This window comes from Hyla sarda, chromosome 7 (assembly GCF_029499605.1).
Source record: "Hyla sarda isolate aHylSar1 chromosome 7, aHylSar1.hap1, whole genome shotgun sequence".
NCBI classification, from domain to species: domain Eukaryota; kingdom Metazoa; phylum Chordata; class Amphibia; order Anura; family Hylidae; genus Hyla; species Hyla sarda.
Window position 1 is genome coordinate 209,411,492 of NC_079195.1, and position 25,155 is coordinate 209,436,646.

General features: G+C 42.0%; 1 protein-coding gene across 2 annotated transcripts in view; it reads left to right on the plus strand.

Moving 5' to 3' along the window:
- The window catches only part of COL24A1 (collagen type XXIV alpha 1 chain), a 294,542-nt gene that overhangs the window by 134,799 nt on the left and 134,588 nt on the right, over window positions 1–25,155 (plus strand). For both annotated transcript variants that reach the window (XR_008846625.1, XM_056532502.1), the window contains exons 11-18: window positions 4,345–4,398; window positions 4,541–4,585; window positions 14,626–14,679; window positions 17,070–17,114; window positions 22,534–22,587; window positions 22,675–22,719; window positions 22,969–23,022; window positions 24,687–24,740. Coding sequence is in view for 1 of the 2 variants with exons in the window: in XM_056532502.1 (XP_056388477.1) it covers window positions 4,345–4,398; window positions 4,541–4,585; window positions 14,626–14,679; window positions 17,070–17,114; window positions 22,534–22,587; window positions 22,675–22,719; window positions 22,969–23,022; window positions 24,687–24,740 (405 nt within the window). In the remaining variant the exon portion in view is untranslated. The remainder of the gene's footprint in view (window positions 1–4,344; window positions 4,399–4,540; window positions 4,586–14,625; window positions 14,680–17,069; window positions 17,115–22,533; window positions 22,588–22,674; window positions 22,720–22,968; window positions 23,023–24,686; window positions 24,741–25,155) is intronic.

Genomic DNA, 25,155 nt, shown 5'->3' on the forward strand with positions numbered 1-25,155 from the left:
CCTAATCCTTGTTGTGGAGGAAAATAAACAAGGGAAGCTTTTGTCTTCATATCCCGTCCTCATATATTGTTGTCATATCCCAACCCCATATCATATACTCATATCCCGTCCTCCTATCCCGACCTCCTATTCCGACCTCTTATCTCGACCTCTTATCTCGACCTCTTATCCCGTCCTCTTATCCCGTCCTCCTATCCCGTCCTCCTATTCCGTCCTCCTATCCTGTCCTCCTATCCTGTCCTCCTATCCCGTCCTCCTATCCCGTCCTCCTATCCCGACCTCCTATCCCGACCTCCTATCCTGACCTCCTATCCTGTCCTCCTGTCCCGACCTCCTATCCCGTCCTCCTATCCCGTCCTCCTATCCCGTCCTCCTATGCCGTCCTCCTATGCCGTCCTCCTATCCCATCCTCCTATCCCGACCTCCTACCCCGACCTCTTATCTCATCCTCCTATCCAGTCCATCTATTCCAGCCTCCTATCTCGACCTCCTATCTTGACCTCCTATCTCGACCTACTATCCCGAGCCTCCTATCCTGTCCTCCTATCCTGTCCTCCTATCCCGACCTCCTATTCTGAACTCCTATCCTAACCTCCTATCTCGACGTCCTATCCCGACCTCCTATCCCGGTCCTCCTATCCGGGTCCTCCTATCCCGTCCACATATGCCGACCTCCTATTCCGACCTCCTATCCCAACCTCCTATCCAGACCCGTTATATGTGTACCAGGTATTGAAATATCTCCAGGCGTACGGAAGTTATGTGGGAACATACATTTCCCATTGATTTGCATGGCACTTTAACCCTTAACTACCCCCATTTGTGAGGGTCGGGGTTTTTGTTTAAATTAACAATCCTATATTTTAAGTGGACATATAAGTAACATGTGACCAAGTATTATCGACATATCTCCAGCCGTTTGGAAGTTATGCAGTAACATATATTTCCATAGACTTGTATGGGACTTTAAACATTAACCCCGACCCTGGCAAATGGGGGTGAGTAAGGGTTCCTAATCCATGGCAGAAATATGAGGCTATACACCCAGATTTCTGTAGTGGATGTGCCAAAAATTCACTGCAGTACCATGTGAAGTTTAGCCCTATTGTAATTATTAGGACTTATACTTTCCAACTTTTCCACATCCCTTGAGTCAGATTAACGCCTCCTCAGCCTTAAAAGGGTTCTCCAGTGGAAAACTATTTTTTTTTTTTAAATCATCTGGTGCCAGAAAGTTAAACAGATTTGTAAATTACTTCTATTTAAAAATCTTAATCCTTCCAGTACTTATCAGCTGCTGTATGCTGCAGAGAAAGTTCTTTTCTTTTTGAATTTCTTTTCTGTCTGACCGCAGTGCTCTCTGCTGACACCTCTGTCAGGGTCAGGAACTGTTCAGAGCGGCATATGTTTGCTATGGGGGTGTGCTCCTGTTCTGGACAGTTCCTGACATGGACAGGTGTCAACAGAGAGCACTGTGGTCGGACAGAAAATAAATTCCTGTGGAGTATACAGCAACTGATAAGTACTGGAAGGATCAAGATTTTTAAATAGAAGTAATTTACAAATCTGTGTAACTTTCTGGCACCAGTTGATTTAAAAAAAAAAAAAAAAATGTTTTCCATGGGAGTACCCCTTTAAATTCACCACCCAGATAGTCAACCACTCAGTAAATAATAATTTGAAAAAATAATTATAACAGAACCAGAATTTGGACACCCAAGGCTACAGAATGTCCTAAACCTGTTTGGGTCTTTAAGGCCCAGATTTATCAAACTGTGTGAGAGAAACATTTTTTTTTATTTTCCCTACAGCAACCAATCACAGCTCAGCTTTCACTTTACCAGAGCTTGTTAGCTGAGTTGTGATTGGTCGCTGTGGTAAAATCACTCCATTTTTTCTCTCAGACAGTTTGATAAACCCGGGCCTATGGGGGAAATTTATCAAAACCCGTCTAAAGGAAAAGTTGCTGAGTTGCCCATAGCAACCCTGACTAGGGTATCATGTACCTACGCTGTGACCCAGATCCCCATTTAAGAAACACCACTCTGACACCACTTTATGGTAGAAAGGCCACAGCAGCCAATTTTTATTAAATAACATAATAACAATATATTAAATAACCTTTTTATAAAACACCTTTATAAATAATCAGACAACATTGTCTGACCCATCTTTACAAATAACAAAACAAATACAAATAGTGCAAAACCTTTTTAGTCCCACTCTACCACCTAGCCGAAGGGGGACTTGGAGGCATCCCAATTTTTTTCTTCGGGTCTCCTACTTTGCCCTGGGTCGTCCCTTCACCTGACCCCAGGGCACCACTTTCAGAGACCCCCGCCCCCTTTGGGCAGTTCCCGCAGGGGTTCACCACTCGAGGCTGGGCACCGCCCCCCAGCCTCACCATCCCATTCATCGCCAACTCTCTCCTAGTGTCTCCAAGTAAAAGACCCTTCCTCCCACAAATATCCCAACATTAAGGGCGGGTGGGTGGTCAACTTTCCTATTATCTGTCTTCTCCCTCTGTGGTAACCAGACTACCCCCTATTTAACTACTCCCCCCAGACTCCTCCCTTTGACCGACCTCTTGTCCTCTGACTGACCCCTAGTTAACCACTCTCGCTCCAGCCATGTCCCGTCATGTACCCCTGCACTCCCATACTGTCCATTCCGGGATTGTCTATCAGATCACTTCTTTCACTTTTGAAAAGGCCTCGGAAAAATGAAAGAAGCGATCTGATTGGTTGCTATGGGCAACTCGGTAACGTTTCCTCTGGACAGATTTTGATAAATCTCCCCCTATGTGTTTTGTGGGGCCTGGACATGTTCAAGTCTTTCTTTGCAATACAGGACATAGGGGGAGATTCATCAAAACCTGTGCAGAGGAAACGTTACCGAGTTGCCCATAACAACCAATCAGATCGCTTCTTTCATTTTTTAAAAGTTGTTACACCAGATATTGAGCATAGATGTATTAAAGGAGGATATATCAAGAAAACAGGCGTTGGCTAATTTACTCAATATTTTCCCATCAATTTCTCTTGACTGACAAATGCCAAAAGAGACTTGGTGGTGTTTAGTTGGGTTGGCTCTATTCTACACTGGAGTCCTTTTAAAGGGGTATTCCGGGCAAAAACATTTATAGAAAACATTTATAGATCTCCCTGCAGCACCCGCATTCTATGCAGGGACTGCGTCTCTAGTTTCGGAAACCTCCGGGTTTCCAGGACTGGGGATGTGACTTCACGCCACGCCCCTCCATTCATGTCTATGGGAGGGGGCGTGACGTCCGTCACGCCCCCTCCCATAGGCATGAATGGATGGGGCGTGGCGTGACATCACGTCCCCAGTCCCGGAAACCCGTAGGTTTCCGAAACTAGAGACGTAGTCACCGCATAGAATGCGGGTGCTGCAGGGAGATCACGGGGGGTCCCAGCAGCAGGCCTCCTGCGATCGGAAATCTTATCCCCTATGCTCTGGATAGGGGATAAAATGTTTTTGCCCAGAATACCCCTTTAAGCCCACACACCAGTCTTCATGTGTAACATAATAATAGGTCAATGAGTCCAGAGGAACATGGAGATGTCACTGGATCTTGGTGAATCTCCCACATTCCCGTCACCGTAAAAACAACTATAAGTGACAGAAGACAGGTGTACCTTCAGATACATTTGGTCTTCTACCATAAATACCACCAGTTAGTCATTTCCTTTCTTAGAAAGGGGACATATAAGTTGCAGACACAGACAGTCCCTCACTGACTAATCTCCCGTACAACGAATTAATCATAGTTCTACATCGCATTTTGCCACCTTTACGACACAAGTGAGATGTCAATCATCGGATTAGTTAACATCGCAAGAAGAACGGAAATCTGAGCAAGTTATGGCAGCCCCTAGATCCTGCATGTACAAACACAACAATGGGAGAGTGGACAGAAAGGGATTATTCTCCATCGAGAGGCTTAGTAACATATTTGTATCGGGGAAGTTTTCTACAAGTGACGATTAACATTTCATTTCTGCCCCGAGCTTGGCAGCTCGAAAAAACCACAGCAGACGTTGCCGGGCAAAATAATTCTATTTGTGACACATCTCCTATATGAATGATACACATTTAACAAGTCCACTCAACCGGCAGATGTTTCTCGAAATACCTCTAGGTTATTTTCATGCATGACTTGTGTCTTCCATTCTCTCTTTTTTTTTTTTTCCCCCCAGTAGAACTTTGACATCGTCGAGATTGTCAACCCTCAAAGAAGTGGAGTTGTTTTAGTGGATCTGTGATCTGCCATTTGTATGTTTAAGCTTGTAATGCAAATAAGAAATTTTGATCTTATTCTAGGGCTTTATCGGAATACCTGGGTTGCCGGGACCTCCCGGACCTGAAGGAGAACGAGTAAGTTTGTTTTATTCTGAAATAAAAAAAATTTGAACAGTGACTTTAGTACCAAACAGTTGCGCAACAATTTTCTCTTCAACCACTTATAGAGCCAGTAAATAGCAAAAAGTCTTATGTGCAAATTTCTCCTTGCTCTTAGGGTATGCCAGGACCAGCTGGAAAGAAAGGACCCAAAGGCGGGCCGGTAAGCAGTCAAAAAAGATCTTCAATGAGGGTTATTAAAGGGGTATTCCAGGAAAAAACTTTTTTTTATATATCAACTGGCTCCAGAAAGTTAAACAGATTTGTAAATTACTTCTATTAAAAAATCTTAATCCTTTCAGTACTTATGAGCTTCTGAAGTTAAGGTTGTTATTTTCTGTCTAAGCGCTCTCTGATGACATGTGTCTCGGGAAACGCCCAGTTTAGAAGAGGTTTGCTATGGGGGTTTGCTTCTAAACTGGGCATTTCCCGAAACACGTGTCATCAGAGAGCACTTAGACAGAAAAGAACAACTCAACTTCAGAAGCTCATAAGTACTGAAAGGATTAAGTTTTTTTAATAGAAGTAATTTACAAATCTGTTTAACTTTCTGGAGCCAGTTGATATATAAAAAAAAAGTTTTTTCCTGGATAACCCCTTTTAAATACTGCAAAGTCTTGACAGTGTTTTTTGAAGAGAACCCCAATAAACATTGTCGGGTAAACGGTTCCTCTAGATCAGTGGTCTCCTAAAAGTGGCCCTCCAGATCAAAAGTGTCCGTCCCATAGATGTGGTTTTCACAGAAGAGAATTGTCATAGGTAGAATTGTCTCTAAAGGGTTTTGAGAGGTTTGTAGGCTGAGGGGCATGTTAATTTATTTAAAGAACAACTATGGGTGTATATCATGCCCAATCTCCATAACTAGTCCTATAGCGCTATTTGTTTTATCCCAGCACAGCTGCATCTATACTCTAACACCAGTCTGACTCTACCAGCACTTAATGATCAGAACAGGATGTCAGGCTCTGACTTCTTCTGGTCTACAGGATGACATCATCACCTACCGGTTTCCACCTACTAGTAGTAGATATACACCTCCCCTAATGCTGTGCTCACACATTGCGTTTCTTGCTTTTATGTTTTTGCTGTGATTTTTCAGAAATCATGGCAAAAATTGAGATTATACATGACCATGATTTACCATGATTTATGAAAATCGGTGCAAAAACAGCTAAAATGCAATAAAAATGTGTGAAAAATTCTGTCAAAATTCCATGTGTTAACAGCCTAAAGACATCAAATCTTCATAAAACACCTCAATTGTGATTCTTGGTCAGATCACTTTTCTTCTCATTGCAATATTTCTCTAAACAACACACTTTAAGTAAGAAAACTTATGAAAACTGCACAGTGTGAACTGACGCTAACCCACTTATGAGTCGGAGTATCACCAGGGTGATTGCCAGCGCTAGTCGCCTAATTAGATGGCCTGCAGCAGTGATCAAATGCCCTCCATCCAAAGCCAGGGAAATGTAGGCTGCATTACAGTACTCACATCATTGAGCTTTTGTAAACCAAATTTGAGTCTATCCCATACATGCCACATCAGCAAAAGGAGGTAAGAAAAAGGCATACACAAAAAATTCTACATTATTGTCTAATTATTGCCTATGCTGCACTATAAGAAAAAAAGAAAATCACAGAATGCTTCTTTAAGTATGAGGTTCTTGGAGCCATTGAGGAACACGGTCTTAGATAATTGTATTACTATTATTGTATTACTGTTTTTTTTTTTTTTTTTTTTTTAATAAATTTGTATTGAGAGAGAGAGATCAGATCCCCAGATTCAGATTCTGCTTGTAGGAGTCCCAGGCAGAGACGGAGGCCCACTGATCTAGTCAACCACATGGCCCATAAGAAACCAATAAATAATCTGATTATTGTGAACACATTAGGCATGGTTTATCCGCCTCGCCAGTATGCCCAGAGGGTAATTTAATTAAACTTTCTCGCAACCACAAATTGCAGAAGAGGAGTTTTGTGTATAAGCCGTTCCAGATATGTAGATGTGAAGCAGATACTTGGGTTCTCCACAAGAATATTCACCCAATACCAAGACCATGCCAGGTCTTGGTAACAAATCCTTGTCATCCTGATCCATAAAGCCAACAAATCAGCAGAAATTCCTCCTTGTCCAGTAGCTGTTCCTTCCTTTTGGGTGTTCTGACCCCCCCTAGTATACAGTTACACAGTGGGCATTTGTATTTGGCTGAAAGAACCCGAGACACAGTTTCTTGCAGAGGATTTTCTTACAGTCGTCTCTGTCTGAAGACCAGATATGGACAAGTGGTACTATTCACGGCCTCTGCTTATCTCAGATCAATCAATAAAACCTGATGCACTTGGGATCACGTAGCCAACTGGAGGGCCATGGGATACAAAGCCAGTGAGTCATTTCGTTCACAAAAATAGACTCTAAAACACATGTAATCGGTTGTAGGTTTTTAAAGAAAGTTTTCTAAACAAAACGCGTTTGTCATGTGCTGAAGTTTTTACAAAATTGACATTTGTTCCAAATTGACAATCTTGGCTAGACCAACTAAATCCTGCGTTACAGAGGAGGTTGTAGGCTTATTAAACTGATCAAAAAATTTAAATTAAATTAAATTTTGATTTAAAAATAAAGTTTTTAACCAGGGGAAAAATAAATAAAAATTTTTCCGGAAACTCTAAAAGGACGTTTTAGCGGCAAACTTTCTGAATACCATAATAGTCCAGCCACCTAGGGGACCATTGACTTTAGACGTGCTTCCTAAACACGTTATCCAGTTACAAGGATCAGGAAAGTGCTGTTACTGGTCGGGTTCCAATTTCATTACACCTCAGAGTTATTTTAGTATAAGTTACGGTACCTATTTAAGAAAAGTAAAGCACATGTACACTTTCTATGACATCATTTGGCCGTGTTTAGAGAGCTCGGCGCAGAAACCAGCGGCATAGTAAACATATGGTATTATAACGTCTCTGAACTTCGCCAAGTTGCAACATTTACAAACTAAATCTCCTTATTGTCCCGGCCAAGTGCACATAGTGTCTGACTGTGTGAAACTAGTTCTCAATACTAAAGCCTTAACTCCACAGGGCTGTTTTTGTAAAATAGTGTTGGCACCGGATACATGTTCTGCATACCGATTAGTTATTGCTGGGCTCTAGATTAACTGTACTCAACCAGCTTTGTTTTCTTGAAAAAAAAAAAAATGACTAAAATGAGCTCCAAAATGAATACTAAATACTAATCAAAATTCTATGTGTGAACGCAGCCTTAGGACAATTGATGTTACTGGTTTATGACGACACTCACCCCCATTCTGCTAGATGGTTTATAGTGGGGTTTTCAATTGACCTGAAATAGTTCCAAATGATGTCTTGTCTAAAGGGGTTTTCCGAGACTATATTTTTAAAATTATTATTAATAGGGTAGCCTTTAGATAGAAAAACAAAACAACGTAGTCTCAAGGTGATAACAGGTACTCAACCCCAAGTGCAATTGTGCACTCATACAATGGGGTAGAGGACCCGCACCTATGGACAAAAGTGGGGTTTCAATCCTGTGGTAAATATATACAATGATATTAGCTAATCCTCAAAACTGATGTAAAAATGAGACATTAGCCAGTATATCCTTATATGAAGGATTTAGATAGGATACCTATATCTGATCTGTGGAGAGCCAAGTCACCCGACACCCTGCAAATCAGCTGTTTTCCATAGCAATCACTGTCAGCTGCAGTAACCCAGCACGGCCACTACACAATGTATGGAGCTGTCTGCTTCTGGCTCTGTTTACTGTGTATTTTGGGTGCCTGGTTGCATTTTTGAGGGTGCAGATTGGGTTAGCCCTTAGAGATGCCATTGAAAAATGGGGAAGGGTTTTTTGGAGGAAGGGCTTCACAACTAGGTGGCAGGTTCCCTTTAAGTAATTCTGTATTTATATTAGTATATTGGCACACGGAACTGTTCAGGGAGATCACAAACATTTTTTTTTCCCTCTTAAGCGCTTGTTTATATATAGTCCACCTCTAATATGAACAAAAAATGTTATTAGATGTGGCCAGCTTAGGTACTGTTCTTCTAAACAAGATTAGGTTGGGAGTTGAGATAGAAGATGGACACTGGGCAGTGTTCTTGCAGATAAAATACTTTGAGGGCCGGTTGTACCGAGGATATCCCACCCAAAAAAGAATTTCCGTTTGTGGAGGAATCACTAAATAAGTGCTGACAAATAAAACTGTACTGAAAAAAACCCAAAACACATTAATAACTAAAAATGCAGAATTCAAGTTTGTGGCGCACATGTTTTATATAAAAGCTTCACCTTAGTTCATGAACTCGGCAGTGTGATTCAGACATTCCCAAATATCAGTGATCTGTTTTCACATAAAAGAATTAAGAAGCTATTACTAAGAATGCAGATCTGGGTGTGTCATGTACAACAGTAGCGCTTCTTAGCCACATCTGTCCTGTGTCTTGTAAAGCACTTAAAGGGCCACTAAGCCTCAAAGACATGATGGAGCCATATGAAAAGGATCTAACCTTTGCAGCTATGTTTATGCTCTTTATTGTGATGGTTTACAGTCATACCATGGCCCAGGTGCCTGAGGCAGCTCAAGGGCCCCTGTGTAACATAAGAAGAATTATAAATGGCCCTTTGTAAATGGGGGTCTGTTACAGAATTTTATTTTATTGGGGCGCAGGAGCTACAAGTTAGGCCTTTGTTAGAAAACATTCTTCAAAATCTGATCAATAAAATTCTATAGCCCAATGTACCCTGAGTCTAGCTTCTCTGTTATATCAGCCCTGCCTCCCGTATTTTCAGCCTTGCATACCCGTATGCTCAGTCCCACCTCCCTGTAGCCCTGCCTCTCTGTACTCTTAGTCCTGCCTCTCTGTACTCTTAGTCCTGCCTCTCTGTACTCTTAGTCCTGCCTCTCTGTACTCTTAGTCCTGCCTCTCTGTACTCTTAGCCCTGCCTCTCTGTACTCTTATCCCTGCCTCTCTGTACTCTTAGCCCTGCCTCTCTGTACTCTTAGCCCTGCCTCTCTGTACTCTTAGCCCTGCCTCTCTGTACTCTTAGCCCTGCCTCTCTGTACTCTTAGCCCTGCCTCTCTGTACTCTTAGCCCTGCCTCTCTGTACTCTTAGCCCTGCCTCTCTGTACTCTTAGCCTTGCCTCTCTGTACTCTTAGCCTTGCCTCTCTGTACTCTTAGCCTTGCCTCTCTGTACTCTTAGCCTTGCCTCTCTGTACTCTTAGCCTTGCCTCTCTGTACTCTTAGCCCTGCCTCTCCGTACTCTCAGCCCTGCCTCCCCATTATGTTAGCCTTGCTCAGTCCCACCTCCCTGTAGCCCTGCCTCTCTGTACTCTTAGTCCTGCCTCTCTGTACTCTTAGCCCTGCCTCTCTGTACTCTTAGCCCTGCCTCTCTGTACTCTTAGCCCTGCCTCTCTGTACTCTTAGCCCTGCCTCTCTGTACTCTCAACCCTGCCTCTCTGTACTCTCAGCCCTGCCTCTCCGTACTCTCAGCCCTGCCTCTCCGTACTCTCAGCCCTGCCTCCCCATTATGTTAGCCTCCCGTACCTTAAGTCCCACCTCCCTGTACTTTTGGCCCTGCCTCTCATTATCTCAGCCCGGCCTCCCTGTACTCTAAGCCCAGCCTTCCTGTGCTCTCAGCCATGCCCCCTTCCCCGTAATCTCAGCCCTGCCTTCTCATACCCTTAGCCCTTCCTCAGCCCTGCCTCCCTGTACTCTTAGCCCTGCCTCCCCATACTCTCAGCCCAGCCTCCCCTTACTTAGCGTCCCTGGAAACAGTGCTTAGCAACAGTGAGGAGCTCTCTTCTGGAAGAGTTTGGCCATAAGAGGGTACAACTGCATGTCACAAAATGGCAAACATTTATAGGCTTGCTTAAAGGGAAACTCACCTGCTGATATGGACTAATAGGCCAGGGGACTCTAATTAATTAACAGCGTACCTTCATTATCCCTCTCCACTGCACTGTTTTTGTGTAACATGAAAGAGGCAGTATCATTTGAACAAATCAATAGTACAAGCAAATAAAAGAATCTTTATAACATATCGTAGACATTAGAAATCTTAGATATTAGACAAACTAATTTCTCTCTCCACCCTTCCTCCCGCTCATATTTTCTTCTCTAAAAATCAGTCCGCTTTGTCCTGCTTCTGCAAGTCAAGCAATACAAGTCTATGGAGAGGGAAGAGAGCTCCAGACAAGCTATACAAGTCTATAGAAAGGGAAGTAGAGAGCTCCAGACAAGCAATACAAGTCTATGGAGAGGGAAGCTCCGCCCACTAGCTCTGGGAGAACTGCAAATTAAAGATGAAGCATTCAGAGCAGAAATTTGCTGAAAAATACATTTAGATAATCTAAAACACAATAGAAGCATCTTATTTTCTACTGGCTTGCAGAGTGCATATCTTCCTTTGATGTTATGGCCCCTGGGATTATCTAGGATTAGCCACCAAATAGACCAGTTGTGTGAAAGTAAAGAAAGAATGGTTTTAAGAATCTGGTCTTAGTTTAAAGGGAAGTGTTTCCCAACCAGTGTGCCTCCAGCTGTTGCAAGACTATAACTCCCAGCATGCCCGGACAGCCATTGGCTGTCCGGGCATGCTGGGAGTTATAGTTTTGCAGCAGCTGGAGGCACACTGGTAAAGAAACACTACCTTAAGATGATCATAGATAAAGTTAAGTCAACAACCATGGAAATGGATGGATGGTCTGCAGATCCTATTACAACTAGTTCGATTTGAACATATTCAGAATGTAACTTTCGTCATTGGAACCAGGGATTGCTATGTCTTATTTTTCCTGCGGGGGTGCTGTAGAGGAAACAGCTGTGAATCTGAATGCTGAGAAACGCTACAATTATTTTCTTATTAAGAATCTGTTTTTCATATACCACTTAGTGATCCAGATCTAATGCGAAAACAGTCGTTCTAGTCTCTAACTAATTACTGAGCCCTGCCACATCTGACAAACTCAGCTCCCCCATATATTTTCTACAGCTGGTCACAGGCTGCACATTACATTGAGCCTTATCAAAGCAAATAAAATGATGTAATCTCCTATCCGCATCCCCGAGACAGGAAGAAAAAGTAATGCAGCTAACATACTGCAGATGACACTTGCCGTGCATGCTCTACTGTTTGTTTCTGTTCAAGGCAATAGACGTTTCTTTCTGCAAATTTCTTTGCTTTCGGTGTAAGGGCTGACAATCTAACATCAGATTTCACCCCTGCCCAATGTTTTCGCTTCACCTGGAGATAAGCAGTGCCATAGATATATAATTGCGCTACTTGACCACTTTATTAGGTACACCTTGCTAGTGCTGGTTGGACACCCTTTTGCCTCCTTTCTTGGTGATATACTTTCTACAAGGTGCTGGAAACGTCCCTCAGAGATTTCACTCTGATATCACACAGTTCCTCCATATGGATATGATGACATCACACAGTTCCTCCATATGGACATGATGACATCACACAGTTCCTCCATATGGATATGATGACATCACACAGTTCCTCCATATGGACATGATGACATCACACAGTTCCTCCATATGGACATGATGACATCACACAGTTCCTCCATATGGATATGATGACATCACACAGTTCCTCCATATGGAAATGATGACATCACACAGTTCCTCCATATGGACATGATGACATCACACAGTTCCTCCATATGGATATGATGACATCACACAGTTCCTCCATATGGACATGACATCACACAGTTCCTCCATATGGACATGATGACATCACACAGTGACTCCATATGAACATGATGACATCACACAGTTACTCCATATAGACATGATGACATCACACAGTTCCTCCATATGGACATGATGACATCACACAGTTCCTCCATATGGACCTGATGAGATCACACAGTGACTCCATATGGATATGATGACATCACACAGATCTTCCATATGGACATGATGACATCACACAGTTCCTTTTATATGGACATGATGACATCACACAGTTCCTCCATATGGACATGATGACATCACGCAATTGCTGCAGATTTGTCAGATCTATGATGAGAATCTCCTGTTCCACCACATCCCAGCGGTGATCTATTGGATGAGATCTGGTGACTGTGGAGGCCATTGGAGTCATGTCACCTCATTGTCCTTTATGAGATGATGTCATGTCACCTCATTGTCCTGTATGAGATGATGTCATGTGACATAGGACATTATCCTGCTGGAAGTATCATCAGAAGATACAGGGTCCACTGTGGTCATAAAGGACATGGTCAGTAATAATATCAGGTAGGCAGCCGTGTTTATACCATGCAAGGCAGGATGGATTCATGCTTTCTTGTTGTTCACGCCACCTTGCAATCTGAATTACGCAGCCGGAATCAAGACTCATCAGACCAGATAACGTTCTTCTAGTCTTTCATTGTCCAATTATGGTAATTTGTGTGAATTGTAGCCTCAGTTTCCTGTTCTTAGCTGACGGGAGTGGCCCCAACATGCTACTGTAGCCCATCTGCTGTAGCCCATCTGCTTGAAGGTTTGTACTTTTCAGATTGTTGCCTTTTTGTCATCTCAGACCAGTCTTACCATTCTCCTTCAACAAGACATTTTCATCCACACAACTACCACTCACTGGATAATTTTTTTTATTTTCTCAGACCATTCTTTGTTAACTCTAGAGATAGTTGGGGGAGATTTATCAAAACCTGTCCAGAGGAAAAGTTGCCCAGTTGCCCATAGCAACCAATCAGATCGCTTCTTTCATTTTGCAGAGGCTTCGTTAAAAATGAAAGAAGTGAGCTGATTGGTTGCTATGGGCAACTGGGCAACTTTTTCTCTGGACAGGTTTTGATAGATCTCCCCCATATGTGCGTAAAAATCCCAGTAGATCATCAGTTTGTGAAATACTTCAGCCCTTCTGCCACCAACAACCATGCCATGTTTAAAGTCACTTAAATTCCCTTCCTTCAACAAGTTGTCTTGAACACATCTACATGCCTAAATGCATTGATTTGCTGCTATTTGATTGGCTGATTAGCTATTTGTATTAACAAGCACCTGAACAGGTGTATCTGATAAAGTGGCCAGTGAGTGTATAAAGTGGGTAAAGCATTGAGCTGACAAAGACTAAAAGGTATGGGAATTGTGTGAACGTCACAGTCCCACTAAAAACCTTTATTTCTACCATATGCTCATAGAAGTCATAATCAACCAACCTTGTAGCTACTGTAAAACTTGCCGCCATGTTGGAAAGTTTGTGATAGTTGCAGCTATTGCATTGTAGCTGTGATATTCATGATTAAGGTGTATATACACATAAAAGTCCGCCAAATCAGCCAAAATCGTTAGGACCATACTACCATCTTTTTTTTGGGGGGGGGGGGGGGGGTATGCTAACTCTCCTCCAACATATGATGTCCGAATAAAGAAGGATCAGCGTGTCGAAGTTTGATGCTCAATCCTTTTGTTTTCAAGGGAAATAAGCTGCCCTTAGACTTGGCTGACATGGCAATGATCCCCAATAACTATTGGCTGAATGAGCACCTGGCTGACATGGAGGAGGATGGTCATCTTTAGTCATTGTAGAGCTCCAGCCTCTAAAGTCACAGGGTAACATAGGGCAATGGCCCTCATTTACTATTGCAAACCCGAAATGTCTTTTCGGGTTGTGCGCGAGATTCTGCCACATTGCGCCAGGTTGTGTGCCAGAATTTGTGCCAGAATTGAAAAAAACCCAACTAACTCTCCATTTTACAAAAAATGGGCGTGACTGCTGGGAAAAGGGGGCGTGGTCACCTAAAAGGGGGCACGTTCCCGATATATTTTCACAAAAACCCAGCATATTTACTAAGATTTCCACATAAAATGTAGTGGATTTGAGCTGAGGAAAACCCGACAGATCAGAACATGTGTAAAAAAAAAAGCAAAATGTAGGGAAAGTGGAAAATGTAGGGAAACCTTAGTAAAAACCGTGGAAAAGAAATTGTAGAGAATTAAACCCCACAAAGAAACCTACACTCCACTCTTAGTAAATCAGGGCCAATGTGTTCAACTACCATTATTTTATCTGAAATTTCCAAATTTGGGGGTCAATATTGTGTAAGGCACATCTTCAACTGTTTCAGTAGATATTTTCTGTCAGTTTGTCAGATCCCTTGTCCGACCTTATTAGTTTTTTTTTTTCTTAATAGGGTTTTCCTGGAGACTTTGGAGAGAAGGGTCCTCCCGGTCCAGATGGAAGTCCAGTAAGTAAATGGTTCTATAACATCTACAATGACACCATCATAGCACGTGTGCTAAACTGTTTATACAACTGCTACATGTCCAGAGGCAACAAGATACTGAAATCCAATGTAAAATGGTGATTGCAAGGGATAAACCAAAATCATTTATCATGTCAGCACCCACGGTGGTCTTCTCACAGACCATTCCCTTGATTGTAAACCCAATTTCCATAAATCATCCATTCAGTTTCCTTCTAACACAATATGGCCCACTTTAATGTCAGATACCCCTGCAGATTTGAAGGCACAAAGTGCATATCCCTTCTAATAGTTAACCGTGCTGTAATCACTGAAATGGCGCTTAGGTTCATTTATCAAAAGCAGCTTTACTTGTGATCCTCCGAACATAATCCTTATTTGCATTTATGACTTTGCATGCTTAATATCAGAAGCCCTTCTGTTTATGAACACATCATAGGAGTTACAGATGGGATTTTTTGCAAGTTGCGTATTTTGTTATGTTACTGGAGGGAATGAGAAATGAGGCGTTTATGAGATCTTACAGCTATTGTTCACATCACTGGCTTTGTTCTCTTTGGATATCTCGATATGCTTTCCATATAATATATGGGTAATATTGCAGTAAAATTACTTTTTACATCAATTTATGGCAGGTAAGGGTACAGAGGGGTGGGGTACCCAGTCCAGGTTGGTTGCATTCTCTTTTTTATTGATAGACTTTGCAACGTAAGCAAGAAAATGTGACCAATGGTCCAAAAAATGGGAGTACCGGGACTTTCTTATGCATAAACAAAAATGCTTAAAGGGGTTATGCACCATAAGGTGATTTTAGTACTTACCTGCCAGACAGTAATGAACCTGCTTAGGAAGGATCTGTGTATGTCTTGGGGCTAAATGGCTGTGTTGTGAGTCCATCACAATGCTGCAGTTTTATTTTGTGAAATTTGTGACAATTTCCTGTTGGAGTTTTCTCCCTCCAGCTACAAGTCCCAGGATCCCTTGTTTGTAAGTGTGAGGTCAATTTTCTCCCTCCCACACATCAGCCACCCCACCCATTGAAGCACACCTGAGCTCCCAACCATGATGTGCTGTACAATTCCCCAGCAGTCACTCCACCCATTAAAGCAGAAAGGGTCTCTTTCAACACCTGACTCATGATGTAATGTCTTGGGCCGCACTACAACCTGGGAAAACCGGATACGACACTTATTTTGTATGCTGCTCACAAGGATATAGTCCAAAAATACAGGTAGTTTATTTAATGCATACAAAAATTAAAAGTGAACATATCTAAAAGCATAACTGACTGGTTTCGGACAGAGTGTCCTTAGTCATAGTTCTGACTTTTCATAAAATGACTATGACTGAGGACACTTAGTCCGACACGCGTCAGTGATGCTTTTAGATATGTTCACTTTTTATTTATGTATGCATTATACAATAAACTATCAGCATTATTTGACTATATGCTTGCGAGCTGGATCCTCTTTTTCTTTTTGGGTACCAGGACTCTCTGCCCTGAATAAGGTAGGGTGTAGTTGCATTGACCAGTGCCAGGAAGGATGTACTTCTCCTGGTGGTGGTAAAATGGGTACTGTCACTTAAAAAAAAAAAATTAATAAAAAAATTTGACATGTTGTTGAGACATTTCAAAAATTTTGCTCACCCGGGATGTAAAGGTCAGACTGTAACAGATTGCTTGAGACCGATCTAAACTTTTGTCATCTCTAGGACAGCATTTTCCAAACAGTGTGTCACCAGCTGTTGCAAACCTACAACTCCCAGCATGCCCGGACAGCCCTTCAAGACCTGTTAAAAGTTCTTTATTTTTTGTTGTTGTTTTTTTTGTTTTTTTTAAGTGACAGGTACAGTTTAATTCCTACACACATATAGCAGGAAATAGGAACCTGTGTTTTTTTCTTTTTTTTTTTTAAACAGTAAAATATGAAAAACCTTTATACATAAAAAAAATAGAAATTTCAGTTTACAGCATTCTTTTTTACATTTTAAAATCGTGACTTGGTTACATATTCTATAAAGTCTACTCTTGAGTTGGTGGGACTTGGAGGACCGCCTATCGGCCGGACCCCCGTGTTAACTCTCTCCAAAAAAGAGAAAAAGAAGAGGAAAACTAAAACGAGAAAGAAAAATTAAATAGAATGAATGAATAAATAAATAAATAAATAAAATATAAAAAGAATATAACAAAAGAATAAAAAAATATAATAATTTGTACCTGGGGTTGGGTCCACATCCTCTAACAAACACACTACTATAAAACCATAAAAAGTTGTGTTAAAATTGATCATTTGTAATGTGATTCCCCTGTCATTTTTATTTTTTTACATAAATTCCACATTTCCCTCTAACTATTCCACGTTATTTTGCAGGGAACAGTTGGTAGCACTGGGCCTCCTGGCTTTCCCGGCTTGAGAGTAAGTAGAATCTATTTTAGCCTTCAATAATATTGCATGATTGTTATTATGCTTCATATTAAAACAGAATGCAGTTTTGTTTCCTAACGTGAATCCACACCAAATAAGGCACAAATTCTGCACTGAAAATCCTTCAACATTTTAAAGACATGCAGAATTTTTACGCCATTTTTCAATTCACTCTTAAGGGTAGGGGCGCATGTGCCACATATTGCTGCTGTGTACTTTCCTAACCATTGAAATCAATGTGAAGCAAAATATGCAGCTGATTTTGCTACACATGGACTTCAGTGGGTAGAAAAATACGCAGCAGCAAGTACGCAGCAAAATACGGCACATGTGACCCAACCCTTAAAGGCTATGGACACCTTTTAATATGGAAAAAATAATTTGTAAGTGGTAACCCTGAGTTTATTCATTTACATGTTGGATGTGGGGCCTATATACCCAGATTTCTTCTGCCTTTATTAGCTCTTATTTAGCCGCACAGCTTCATCCCTGTCCTGATTTCTTCTTCAGCTCATAAGTGATCTCTTCTCCCTAGTGCCGACAGAAACTGATGCTGAGGAGTGAGTGATTTCCCCGTCTTTCCCCCTGCAGACTGGGTTCTCTCCTCTCTTTACACATTTACAAAGACTGCACGATTCACCTCTCACAGGCTGTTGTGTGTGCTCTCCTACCTATTTATACTCCCATAAACCATTACAGCCTGTGTGATCTACCCTTCCTGATGAACTGGATGCTATCCACCCTCTCCACTTTCTGATCTTTTTTTCATGCACCTGTCTGCTATTATCTGTAACACTGAGAGTAGGAAGGGGGAGATCACAGCATGTTGTCAGATCTATTTCAGAACCATCAGTGGACACTTGCTTTGATATTTGGACGTGATCTGCCATAACATATGATCACGTGCGCTAACACGAGGTGCAGGATGCTTTGATTTAATAGACACCTTACCAGTATCTCTGCACAGGGCCTGACTCTATGACTCAATGCTTTTATTATCCAAAATACATCATAAGACTCCTGCCTGGAAAACATAATGTGATACCTTAAAAGTACATTCGGTATGTGTCACATTGAGATATCGCACATTTTCGATGAAATTGTGTAATGCTCACTGTTGGTGTCCGGCCTGGCCCTTAAAGGATCTTTCATGAAATAACATCCCTCTTCCTGTACACAGCGAGTCTTGCCAGTTGGCATCACACCTTTTTTCATTTTGTTGGACAATTGACACAAATCCGCCTGGAACATTTTGGTAGATTGTTAAGACAAAAGAGTGTTACCGAGCTGCCAACACTAAGCCTCTATCCCAGCTGTAGATCTCAAGAGCCCAGTGATTTATTGTAGAGAGTTAGCCGCAGTTCCCGGCTACTGAATCTGAAAGGCTTGTGAAATAAATACTCCATCTCCATGTTGACCCTATGGAGTGCCAAGAATCTAATGAAAGGGGGGTGGATGCTGGGAGTCACTCAGTAAAGGATTATATAAAACAGCAGGACTCGGAGTCCTCTCTCAAGGTATAAGTAACCAGGAATAAAACATTCGGATTCTATTAATTTTACTATCTGTTCCTTCCGTCAGTGGAGAGCCATATTTGATTGCTGTCTGGATGCTGATATAATTCAGAAGTTCTGTCTTACTTTTCATGTCATTGATTTGGATCGGTAGAAAAAGAACCCAGTAATCTATAATGTCCACATTACTTGGTTTACTATATTGTTTTATATAGAGCAGAGCAGGGACATACCTAAAGTATTTGGCATCTTGGGCAGATCTAATATTTGGCAAAAACAAAAAGATATATACTTATCTCCTCTCCTGTGTAGAGCCACACCACCCCCTCCTTTCTGGTGGTGGTATCAATAACGTGTGACATCCGCGCCCGTGCCAAGGCGAAGGTCACGCTAAACTTCTGGAGTAGGCCTCAGCTTGAAGCTGTCTTCAGGCTCTGGTGTATACCATCAGCTGGAGTTCGTTGACCTGGGGATCCTGTGTTCAACAACTGTCCAAACCGCTCACATTATCTGCTGGGTCAAGTGGATTAGGGGACTTGGCAACTACGCTCCTGGTGCAGAGGTCCTCAACCTTCTCCTACTTGCAAGCCACACTGGGTATTAGAAAGATAAGTCTATTGCTCAAAAGATTCAACCTGTGGCTCTTTATCTAGTATTACCTACCAGCGATATGGTCGGCCCTAGTGTCACTAAAGCACTAGACACTGGAAGCCAAATGTGGATCCTGGGCACCCAATTGGAGGAGTTAAAGGGAGCCTGGCAGCTCATTTTAGTGTGATAAACTGCACTCAATGTCAGATAGATGGAAAATATCCGAACCGCTCAAGTGCCACATCATTGTTCACCTCATTACTTAATCACCTCTCCAGCTGGATTGACATTTCATGCTAGGCCTCCAGTTCTAGGCTTCAAAACCCATGCAATGCGGAGTATTCAGAATGAATGGTGGAGGCTGAGGTTTTGGAGACTGATTTCGGTGTTGGCAGCTGAGACCAAATATGCCATTAAAGGGTTACTCCGTTGGAAAACTATTTTATTCATATCAACTGGCTCCAAAAAATTAAACAGATTTGTAAATGACTTATATTAAAAAATCTTAATCCTTCCAGTACTTATCAGCTGCTGTATGCTCCAGAGGAAGTTGAATTGTTATTTTCTGTCTGACCACAGTGCTCTCTGCTGACACCTCTGTCTGTATCAGGAACTGTCCAGAGCAGGAGCAAATCCCCATAACAAATCTCACCTGCTCTGGACAGTTCCTGACACAGACAGAGGTGTCAGCAAAAAATGGTGTGATCAGACTGGAAAGAACTACACAACTTCCTCTGGAGCATAAAGCAGCTGATTAGTACTGGAAGGATTAAGATTTTGCAACAGCTGGAGGTGCACTGGTTTGGAAACACTGCTCGATAGCATACCTTGTTCATTTTCTACATTGTTAACTACAGGGTCCCAGTAACTTTTTTAGCACAGCTATGTGCAATCCCTATCAAAAGCAAAGCTGCAGATAAGAATGAAAGGGATAGCGACCATTTTTTCATTAAAGAATAAGAATCCTTTGCTCCTCTGCGCATCACATACGTTTTTGTTAGACACATCTGAAGACATCATGTAGGCTGCAGAGAGATCTCGCAATTATAAAGAAAAGTTCTAAAAGTTTCCTGTGGAGCAAAGAGTAGGCTCAGCAGCGCCACCTGTTGATTGAACGTTTCCGGACCAACTATTCTACTCTCATGTGAGTTACAGACAAGATATACAGAAGGCCTGCTGTTTAATGCAGTCTAGAATATTTCTCCTATCGTAGGATTCTGTGGACTCTACATGAAGTATTATAAATGCAGATAGAAGCCAATCCATGGATGTCTGTACTTGAATCTGCTCTATGCGGTTTACTAATCTTGTAGATCCAGGAAAACAACTATTTCTATGTTTAGCTGACAAGCATCACATTACTGTAAATCTTTTTGTATACTAGCAGGGTACCCAGCATTCCCCAGTCTTCCTAAACCTTGTGGGAGAGGAAAAGCAGCAATTCTGCTCTTGTCCTTTTATCTTGTTCTCATTTTTTGTTTTTATATCCCATGTTAATTATCCTGACCTCATATCCTGTTCTCATATTCCATCATTGTATTTTGTTGTCATATCCCATCCTCATATCCTGTCCTAATATTCCGATCTTATATCCCCATCCACTTATCCTGTCCTCATATCCTGACCTTATATCCCAACCTTATATCCCATCCTAATAGCCCAATCTCATATCCCCATCCTCATGGCCCGTCCTCATATCCCAACCTCATATCCCGACCTCATATCCCGACCTCATATCCCGACCTCATATCCCGACCTCATATCCCGACCTCATATCCCGACCTCATATCCCGACCTCATATCCCGTCCTCATATCCCGTCCTCATATCCCGTCCTCATATCCCGTCCTCATATCCCGTCCTCATATCCCGACCTCATATCCCGACCTCATATCCCGACCTCATATCCCGACCTCATATCCTGTCCTCATATCCCATGCTCATATCACGACCTCATATTCCATCCTCTTATTCTGTCCTCATATCCCATCCTGATATCCCGACCTCATATCCTGTCCTCATATCTGGACCTCATATCACCTCCTCATATTCCGTCCTCATATCCCGTCCTCATATCCCGTCCTCATATTCCGTCCTCATATCCCGACCTCATATCCCGTCTTCATATCTGGACCTCATATCCCATCCTCATATCCCGAACTCTTATCCCATTCCCCGCACTAACTATCCTCTGCACCTGCCAGTCCCAGACAATCTCTGCAGCAAAAAAATTTATAAAAAAAACACCCTCAAAAATATGGGTGGTATAGAGTTGATTTAACTCTACTATATTTTTAGTTGACATATAAGTAACATTTGTACCACTTTTCAGCAAAATATCTCCAGGCGCTTGGAAGTTATGCTGGAACATACATACATTTACACATACATATCAATACATTTGTTGAGTTTTATATATATATATATATATATATATATATATATATTATATAGTTTAAATGGGTACTCTGGGGAACTGAACTGATCAGACACTTATCCCCTATACAAAGGATAGGGGATAAGTGATAAGTGTCTAATTGCAGGGGGTCTGACTGTTGGGACAATATCCTGTAGGTGGGCCGTCATACTTACTCGTCCTCTTTTTGCGCCAGCCCCTACCTTCCTAGACTTGGATAAGTGACAGCCTGCTCAGCCAATCACAGGCCGCAGTGATGTCCCACCTAAGGCAGAGATTGGCTGAGTGGGCCGTCACTTGCCTACCAGGAAGGTGGGTGCCAGAGGGTGAAGAGGATGGGTAAGTAGGAAAGGCCCCATACAGGAGATCGCAGGGGCCCCAGCAGTGGATAGGGGATAAGTGTCTGATAAGTTCAGTTCCCCGGAGTACTCCTTTAATTATCCACATATTCTCTGTTGTGAATAGGATATCTCTATGGAAAATTAGGGAATGTCTAAAGTTTCTGACAAAATATGTACGAATTTATTTTAATTACCCTTTTTGGACCTAATGGGACTTCTTGTCAGATTTGGAAACGTCTCGGTCTAGGTAATTTAGTTTATGGCCACATTTCAGGCTGGACTAGTCTTGTTTTGGAGGATCGAGCACTTGTTCAGCTGTCACCTGACTTCATTTAAAGTGACTTAAATACCAAAGAGTGTATAATAACAGTATATTACCAAAATTATTTTAAGGGATTCTCCGCAAATGTTGGCAGTCACACCAAAATCTTAGCCTCATAAAACTACAAAGACCTGGACATGTGACAGCATTTCCCGTAAACGTTGCAACCCTTTAAATACTGTAGCATACTAATAACCCATAATATTGTTTTATGCATTGCCATGTAGGGAGAAGTGGGGCCCGCAGGACCATCCGGGCCGCCTGGGATCCCTGGTCCTCAGGTATTTCTGAAACCTTTGGTATTTTGGCAATTTAGCTCGTGTGAGCCTATGAACTGAAACGTTTTATACCATTATTCTCAATTCTAGGGCATTCCAGGAATTATGGGGCAACCTGGACTGAAAGGTGATAAGGTGATCTAAATATTTCTATTATCAGTGTGAATATTATCACATAGAAAATCCGCACTTGTAAAGTTAATCCACTTTTTGTTGAAAGAATAATTGACAACAAGTTGCCGTGTTAAGAGCGGCTTGGCAGAAATTTGGGAATTTTAATTCTTTTTAATTCCTGAGAATTTATACAGCTGTTGCTGCCAAAGAACCTTGCACATTTCTGAGCTTCATTGTTTGTTATATGACTTATCACAATATATTATTTAGGGTGAAGTCGGATTCTCAGGGGAACCGGGCGAGACGGGCTATCCGGGAGATAAGGTATGTTACATGGCAGATTTCTATGGATATCGTGTTTATTCAGGCACATTTGATGGCTGGAGGCTGGTGTCTCGTGTAGATAATTTAGCCAACTTGGTCATAAAACTGCTACCCATTGTCCTAATTTGTAAAACACAAAAACATCAGTTAGCACATTATAAATAGGATTGTTGCCTACAATTGGCATTTGAAAATGCAGAAACATACCTCATATCATTATAAAAATGAACTGGTTTATCTGGGGTTAAATGGGTACTCTGCCCCTAGACATCTTATCCCCAATGTATCCAATGGATAGGGGATAAGATGTCTTATCACGGGGGTCCTGCCGTTGGGAGCTGCAGCACCCCAGACATCCGGAACGGCACCCAAGACATGCCAGGTGACTGGTGATGCGGGGCAGAGGCTTGTGCAGTCATGGTCACGTCCTACTCGTGCCGTCACGGCCTCACCCCCTCAATGTAAGTCTATAGACTTGCATTGAGGGGGCGCGGCTGTGAGGCCACAAGCAGACCGTGACGTCACCAACCTCCGGCGCTGCACCTGACGCTCTAAACAAACGCTGGGTGCAGCAAGGAGATTTGGATAGGGGAGAAGTTGTCTAGGGGCGGCTCTTCACTACACCAATAGAAAATAGCAAATAATGCACCAAGGAGTCGTAAGAACCAAAAGAAACTTTCTATGGATAGAGGATAAGTATCTGACTGCTGGGACTCCCCGCGATCTTCTGAATGGGAACGAGCTCTCTGAGAGGAGCGCATACCGTCTGTATAGTGCTGTCTGGGAGCACTGAAGGGACCCTGGTGCTGTACTGGGGCATCTCCGATACTCCCATAGAAATAAATGGAGCATGTGCCATCTGTAGTACACGCTCCTCTAAGAAAGCCGGGTCCTGTTCACAGGATAGCAGGGGGTTCCAGCAGTCTGACCCTCCGCAACCCTCCGGGGGGAAACATTTTCAAATCAACTGGTGCCAGAAAGTTATACAGATTTGTAAATAATTTCAGAGGTGGCAGCCCTCTGCTGCCACCTCTGTCCGTGTCAAAAACTGTCCAGAGCAGGAGAGGTTTACTATGAGAATTTGCTTCTCCTCTGTAAATAACTACACAACTTCCTCTCGAGTATACAGCAGTTGACAAGTACTGGAAGGATTAAGATTTTTTATAGAATTAATTTTCAAATCTGTATAACTTTCTGGCACCCACAGTTTTTTTTTTTTTTTAATTCCCTCTGGAGTACCCCTTTAATTGACCCAAATGAAAAACCTATGGATGCTCAGCCTATCTGAGCGTGCATGTTTGAGGGGGTCAAAAGAAAAAGCTGTCAGCCATTAAAGGTATATGGACAACTTTATTCACTTGAATGGGGATGACCTGTAATACCAGACACAGCCTATGAACAAGAGTGGTGCTTTTTCTTAGGGAAAACTAAAAGCATTTATTTTTCGGTAAGACTGGACAGCCCCTTTATCTCTATCTAAAAATTACAATTGATGATGTCATTCTACTGCCTGTAAGTGGTAAACACAAATCATGCTTATTATATAAATGATATATTTTTTTATAGTACTATCTAGGTTCGGGTTAATGTTTTTATTAAGTAGTAGTGTCGAGATAAAATTATATTACAACTCTTAGTGATTCTGTCTTTTTTTACTTCGCCAGGGTGCCATGGGTTTGCCAGGACCTCCTGGATTGAAAGGAAAACCAGGACCCCCGGTATGTCAGCCTGTTTTGTTTTGCAAGTAAGATCAACAATAAGAATGCTATTGAAATATTGTTATCATGAGTCATGTATTCCTTTTCGGCATACTAGTCCACTGTACATATTGAGCCCGGTGTGACCGGAGAATGATCACAAATAACATACAAATAGCCCCCTGTGATTCAACTGGAGGAGCTACAGATAAACTTCAGGGCCATTTGGCTAGTGTGCAGTCTAATAAATCACTCGCCAAGCAGAATAACAATTTATACAGGACAACCATTTATATAATGGAACTGACGTGGGAGATCACTACTCACTGCAGGCTGGATCCCAATATAATAATATCAACAAACTTTATTATTTCCACATTTACATCTAATTCCCCAGTACACATTAATAATCAAAGAAAACCGATACAAAGACAAA